At 38.2% G+C, this 7,500-nt stretch overlaps 2 protein-coding genes across 2 annotated transcripts in view; both read right to left on the reverse strand.

The window, feature by feature from the left end:
- LOC119578657 (sodium-coupled monocarboxylate transporter 1-like) overlaps window positions 1-2,222 on the reverse strand; it is a 9,039-nt gene extending 6,817 nt beyond the window's left edge. The window contains exons 1-2 of the mRNA XM_037926221.1: window positions 1,967-2,222; window positions 734-852 (exon numbers count right to left, since the gene is read on the reverse strand). Of these exons, the coding sequence (XP_037782149.1) occupies window positions 734-852; window positions 1,967-2,169 (322 nt within the window). The 5' untranslated portion in view covers window positions 2,170-2,222. The remainder of the gene's footprint in view (window positions 1-733; window positions 853-1,966) is intronic.
- A 2,523-nt stretch (window positions 2,223-4,745) lies between these two features.
- LOC119578658 (sodium-dependent multivitamin transporter-like) overlaps window positions 4,746-7,500 on the reverse strand; it is an 8,243-nt gene continuing 5,488 nt past the window's right edge. Inside the window, exons 3-5 of the mRNA XM_037926222.1 lie at window positions 6,553-6,686; window positions 5,556-5,744; window positions 4,746-4,992 (exon numbers count right to left, since the gene is read on the reverse strand). Coding sequence (XP_037782150.1) covers window positions 4,834-4,992; window positions 5,556-5,744; window positions 6,553-6,686 — 482 coding nt within the window. The 3' untranslated portion in view covers window positions 4,746-4,833. The remainder of the gene's footprint in view (window positions 4,993-5,555; window positions 5,745-6,552; window positions 6,687-7,500) is intronic.

Below are 7,500 nucleotides of genomic sequence, written 5' to 3' on the forward strand. Positions count from 1 at the left end.
CACACACACACACACACACACACACACACACACACCACACACACACACAACACACACACACGCACATATATATATATATATATATATATATATATATATATAGAGAGATAGATAGATAGATAGATAGATAGATAGATAGATAGATAGATAGATAATATATAAATAAATATATATATATATATATATATATATATATATATATATATATATATTTTGGCGTTGTACAAGTTTCACGCAAACAAAACAAACATTGAAAAAAAGTAAACAAATATGATTTTAAAAAGTTATTCCCATGAATCCCGTTCCCTACCTTCGTCGCGATAAACTTTCTTCACTCAAACAAACAAACAAACGCTCAGTCAAATATATAAACCGACCCAAACTAATGCAAAAACAAAACTGTTAAATACAAAATATAAATCAAAATAAAACAAATACAAAAAATATAAAACAACAACAAAAAAATGTATGAATAAATCAAACAGATAAACCGGCGCCTACGTACACAGGACTCCCAAGCCTCACTCTACTTAACACTTCTACTTAAACACCGGTGCCTACTTACAACAGGACTCCAGACCATCACTCTCTTAACACCTCCACTTAACACCGGCGCCTACTTACACAGGACTCCAGACCATCACTCAACACCTCCACTTAACACCGGCGCCTACTTACAACAGGACTCCAGACCATCACTCAACACCTCCACTTAACACCGGCGCCTACTTACACAAGACTCGCGTGATATTCGTGGCACTCTTTGCAGGCACGTTGGCAAAGATCCACCATCCACTTAGGAAATCCTCCCACATCATGACGACCATTGCATTGGCTTGTGAAGATAGCGAGCTGAAAGGAAGTGGCGAGTGAGCAGATAAGAAGGAAAGATAAATAGAAGTAGTATATATTGGATGAATAGAAATAGGAACAGAAGGGAAAATTAAATGATATAAATGGATAAGGAGATATGAATGTAAGATTTTAAATGAAATAGTTGATGAGTAGATAGGAAGGAGAGATGAAATGAAATTGAACATATTAATATAAAGATAGGAATGAAAGATGAAATGATAAATAGATAGGAATAGAGGATGAAATGAAATATAAATCGATAGATAGAATAAGAATGAAAGATGAAATCAGATAAATCAAAAAAATAAATAGAGAATATGATGACATTATCGACAGCTTCCTTCCTCGTGGAAAACGTAAAGAAAAAAAAATAATATAAAAAAATGAAGCTAATACGAAAATCCGGAAATATTGACATACTCAATGAAAGGGTTATTGTTATTCAAAAATTACGGTTCTTATGACGAGTTACATTTGAGGAAACAAAGCAAAGCATATTACTGGAGGAAGGAATCCATCTAGAGTACACACACGCGTATGCACTCGCACCAGTGCAAACGTGCTCGCACACACACACACACACACACACACATATAGATATTAGTAATGATAACAATAATATTATTAATAATAATAATAATAATAATAATAATAATAATAATAATAATAATAATAATGATAAGTGTTCGAAAAGATATCAAAGTATAAAGACCTTTAAATAGAGATGGAAAAGATGTGGCATTTAAAAACCAAAACTTTGTCTGTTGTTATTGGAGCTCTTGGCCTTATAAAGAAAGGTACTGATAAGTTTCTTGAACAAATACCGGAAAATCCAAAATTAGAAGAAGTCAAAAAAATAGATTTAAACAGCAGAGCGCATGTTCTCAGAAGAGCCCTATCGATCTGAAGTATTTTTGTGTTCGTGAATTGACTTGACTGGATGTTTTAATTTGTAATTGTTCTGCATATTTTTTAAATATTTTTGTTAATGTTCCATTACCTCAAACTTCAATCCCCCTAGGTCGCTGGTAGTGACTCGGAGTTTGATTTTAATTAGCAGATCTAAAGAAACTTTTACAATCAATAATAACAATGATAACACCGCACCCACCTGAGGACGGCGCCCGCCACGGCAGCCACGAACACCCCCGCCATCCCTGGAACATGGCGCAGCTTATCGGCCACGAGAAACGCGAGGATCTGGTCCGACTTCTCGATCTGGCCGTTGCCTAAGGGGTCGCAGTCCTCGTAGGCGGCGTAAGCGACGAGGCCGGAGAAGTAGAAGAGGGACCAGAGCACGGCGAGGCACAGCATGAAGGTGAAACACACGCTGGGGGGAGAGAGGCGAGAGTGCGGGGTGGTTTCACATGGAGTAAAAGGCTTTAAAAACAGAGAGGGAGAGAGATATATACTATAAATAATAGATAAATTGGATAGATAGTTAGATAAATACTATACATCAAATAAAATAAACAAAGAGTTACATAAATACGATACAGAGGTATGAGTGATAAGCGTGTTCGATAGAGAAAGTACAGGTTATATAGGGATGTCGATATGACTATATATACACAGGAGTGAAAATTGAGGCTAATATGATATATGGAAGTTTAGGGGAACATTAATTTATTTACTAATTTAAAATATCATTATACACTGAGGCAAAGTTGTCTTAGGGAAGTTGAGGCAAAGTGCTGCAAATATTAAAAACTACAATAGAGACAAATATTAATACAAAGACTATACACCACGGGGCTCAGAATTTAGGATACGAGGTCGTATTTTGGGAAGGTGTTCTAGGTGATATTTTTCTTATATATCGGCTTTAAGAGGGAAATTATATGTGTAAAATGAACGGCACGAGGGTCTGTTCCGAGAGAGAGAAAAAAGAACAAGAAGTATGTCAGTTTACATAAATAATTTTTATTTCTTCTTCTTCTTCTTTTTCTTTCTCCTTTTTCTTTTTCTTTCTCCTTTTTCTTTTCCCTTTTTTCCTTTTTTTCTTTTTCTTTTCCTTCTACTTCTTTCTCTTCTTCTTCGTCTTCTTTTTCTTCTTCTTCTTCTCTTCTTCTTCTTCTTTTCTTCTTTTTCTTCTCTTTCTTTTCCTTCTTCTTCTTTCTCTTCCTCTTGTTTTTCTTCTTTTTCTTCTTTTTCTTTTCCCTCTTCTTCTTCTTCCGTCCCTTCGCTCGCCCGCCCCGCACCAACTCTCGCGAGGAAATCGTGAGCAGCAAACGGGGAACCTTTTCACACTCAAGGCAAGATCAGGGATTCACTCAAGACGCTAATTAAGCAGCGCTGCGCAGAAGGGGAGAAATGCGGGAGCAATAGATTGGCCTTTTTTTTTCTTTTTTCTTTCTCTCTCTCTTTCTGCATCTCTCTATTTCTGCATCTCTCTCTCTTTCTCTCTCTCTGCATCACTCTCTCTCTCTCTCTCTCTGTCTCTCTCTCTCTCTCTCTCTCTTCTCCTCGTCTCTCTCTCTCGCTCTCTTTCTATCTCTCTCTCGTCTGTCTCCTCTCTCTCTCGCTCCTCTCTCTCTCTCTCTCTCTCTCTCTCTCTCTCTCTCTTCTCTCTCTCTCTCTCTCCTCTCTCTCTCTCTCTCTCTTCTCTCTCTCTCTCTCTCTCTCTCTTTGTTTTGTTTTACTGCACTGGTAACTTACGCCGTGGACATTGGACTATGGGGTAAAATAACCTTTAACTATTATTGTTTATTTTTTTATATCAATTTGTATTTACTTTTTATCGCGACTTATCACTTACCCTCGGAACCTTCACACCACAAACACCGCTCACATACCTAACCAAGTTTACCACACCTCTGACTCTGAATCCATGCAATAGGGCCAGACCTCACCGACCAAACTTGCCACCAGCCTCAAGCTCACTAAGTACAAGATATTAAATAAAGAAAGATAGCATACATAGAAACTTCACTCACTGACAGAAACGAGCTCATTACTCTGAAAATGTATATCAAGAAGTAGCGACTTAGGACTGTACGAGACGTTCGTGTCGAAGCTGTGGTGACGTAGACGAACAGATAAATAACGATAATAGGATAGTAAATGAGAAAATAGAAAGAAAGGGAATGAAGCATAGAGAAAAAAGTAGAATAACAGACAGGGAGCAATGGCAGAAGTTGGGTGCATGTGGGAGTAAGATATATATAAGATATAGTATAATATGATATAACAATTAAAGAACGAATGAGAAATATGTCATAAATGAGAGTATATTTATGATGCTGCATCTTTGTTTTGTGGGTTAGATTATATTTTATTATATAATTTATATCATACATCTATTATTATTATATTATTTTATTTATTATTACGGTCGAATGCTAGAGAAGAGAGAAAATAATAGCAAAGCATCATTGGGCATATTAATATAATAATATACTATCAATCAATATACACACACAATATTTATTTATTTTACTCACTCAACTAACAGATAGAAAAGAAAATTATAACAAAAGTAGATGCACACACACAACAACACACCACCACACACACAACACTAACACCACTGAAAGCTAAAGAAAAACACACACACACACAAACACACACACACAAAACACACTCACACGCACACACACATATCACCCCAGCCCACACACACACACACGCAAAACACACACACACACAACACACACACACACACACACACACACACACACACACAACACACACACACACACACTACACACACACTAACCAACACACACATAACACACACACACCACACACAAACCACACACACACACACACAAACCAACACACACACACACACACAAAAAATCACCACAAACACACACACACACACACACACAAACACACACACACACAACACAAACACACAAACACACACACACACACACACACACACACACACACACACACACACACACACACACACACACACACGTAGACAGCCAGACTGAGAGCTCAACAGATAACACGGTCTGTCATTCCAACTCACTTGAAAAACTCGAGGCGTCCTCCTTGGCCCGCCCTTTGCCACACTTCCCCGATGCCGCCCAACTCAATGCACACTTGGACCACCACCGACAGCACGCCCACGAACATGATTGTGGTCTGGAGAACGTCTGTGTACACTACCGCCCGCACGCCCCCCTGGTGAGAGGAGGGAGAAGGGAGAGAGTGAGGCGATACGTAGGTCTCCTTTGGTTATGACGTGCTGGAAATATTATTGTGTTGGGGAGAGTGAGATTTAAAGACAAAGAACACACACACACACATACACTTAAACACACACACACACACACACACACACACACACACACACACACACACACACACACACACACACACACACACACACAATATATATATATATATATATATATATATATATATATATATATATATATATATATATATATATATATATATATATGTATATATATATTTTTTAATCTCCGTTCTCTATATGACGTAATCTAAACAAAATGCCAAGTCTCTTACCACACGGGAATCCTAAATTGCATTATGACCTGTGTGATGATTAGATGAAAAAAACAAGCCAGCTCATGAAACACAGAAAACCACATAGGCAAGACCCCCCCAGCCCAGGCACCCCTACCTCGACCCCCCACCCACCCACCCACCCACCCCAGGCAACCCCCAACCTCGACCCCCTCACCCCACCCAACCCCCACCCCCCACCCCAGACTCACCAGCGAAATATATACGGAGCAGACGACGCCCAGCACGATGATGGAGACGCCCGCGGACAGCCTCGTGACGGAGCTGAGGGTGAGGGACGGGGCGTAGAGGCAGATCCCGAGGTACATGGCGCTGTGGACGATCTGGGTGATGGACGCCAGCTTCTTCAGGAGCTGGGACTCGAAGCGCAACTGGAGGTACTGTGGGGTGGGTGGAGAGGTGGGTAGGGGTGGGTGGAGAGGTGGAGAGGTGGGTGAGAAGGTGGAGTAATGGGTGGAGAGGTGGGGAGGTGGAGTAATGGGTGGGGAGGTGGTTAGGGGTGGGTGGAGAGGTGGTGGTGAAGATGGGAGTGTTGGGGGAGAGGTTGGGTTTGTTGGCGTGTTGCGGAAGTGGGTTGGAGGGCCAATAGGGGACGAAGGTGGAAGTGGGAGAAGGCGAAGAAGAAAAAAAAAAGATATCTTTAATAACTGAAAATTTAATACATATAAAAAAACCCATCCCTTTCCCTTCTCTATACTATGCAATAAGCTGATTCTCTACGATCTCTGTCCATGAAAAAAACTCAAATTCTCTCTAACTTACTTAAAACCATGTTGTCCACTTAGCTAGCACATTCCACTATCCTTACCCATCATATACCCTCCTAAAAACAATATATCAAAGGCATTATATACCCACCCAGTCACACATCAACAATACCCATGATTCTTTCCTCAATATATTCCAACGATACCCATGAATCTCTTCTAATTATATTCCCAGCTACAACACCACACACATATACCCCCACAGGACTTATAACCTGTATTCCAAACAAACTACAGATACACACTAATCTTACGGTGTAGAAACATAACAATCTTACGTTATAGAGACATGACAATATTACGTTATAGTGACAATGATCTGGAGTTCTACTTAACATATTAATCTTACATCATAGTTTACACACTAAACTTACATCATAGTTTAATACCAGTCTAACGTTACTGTGACGTAATAACGTACCTGATTCATGGATGACAACCCAAGAGGATAGATTGTAGGCAGAAGTAGATGCACAACCACGAGAGATCCCCACACACAGCCGAGAAGATTCATCCACAATTGCGTTCCGTAAAGGTATATCTCTGTTGTGTTACCTGGGTGAGAGACAGAGAAGAAAAAAAACATTAATTCAAGGATGAACAGACAAATGCAGACAAGGTATGACCGAAAAGTAATATCTTCACAGAGATGTATTGGTATCACACTGTCATCATCATAATTATTATTATTATTATTATTATTATTATTATTATTATTATTATTATTATTATCATTGTTGTTGTTATTATTGTTGTTGTTGTTATTATTATTATTATTATCATTATCTTCAAAACAAATCTCTTGCACTGTGAAGATTTTCCTTCTAATTCATCCCTTTTCTAATTAATTAGATTTAAATGGAGATGCGCAGAATTATATACTGTATGTAATCGAGTTGATCTGTATGATTTGGGGTAAAGAATTATATATATATTTATATATATATATATATATATATATATATATATATATATATATATATATATATATATATATATATATATATATATATATATATATATATATATATAGATATATATATATACACATACATACACAGAGTGCATCAAGCTAACGAAGATAATTTCACTTAAATGTGGGTAAAATTTCCGTAGACTTATTCCTCCAATGCAAGTCAGAACAGATTCTACGTATAAGACTGAGGTAGAGAAAGAGAAATAAAAACAAAGATAAAGATAGAAATGAAAAAAAGAAACAGACAGAAAGACAGCGAGAAAGAGAGAGAGAGAGACCGGAAAAAACTGATAACAATCCTGAGTTCCTGTTGGCAGCTCAGGTTGCCAGCTGACTCTTAGTTTTGGTTACAGATCCAAATGCAAATTGGGATCGAACCCTAATTAAATTAAT

Source organism: Penaeus monodon, chromosome 11 (genome assembly GCF_015228065.2).
Source record: "Penaeus monodon isolate SGIC_2016 chromosome 11, NSTDA_Pmon_1, whole genome shotgun sequence".
NCBI lineage: Eukaryota > Metazoa > Arthropoda > Malacostraca > Decapoda > Penaeidae > Penaeus > Penaeus monodon.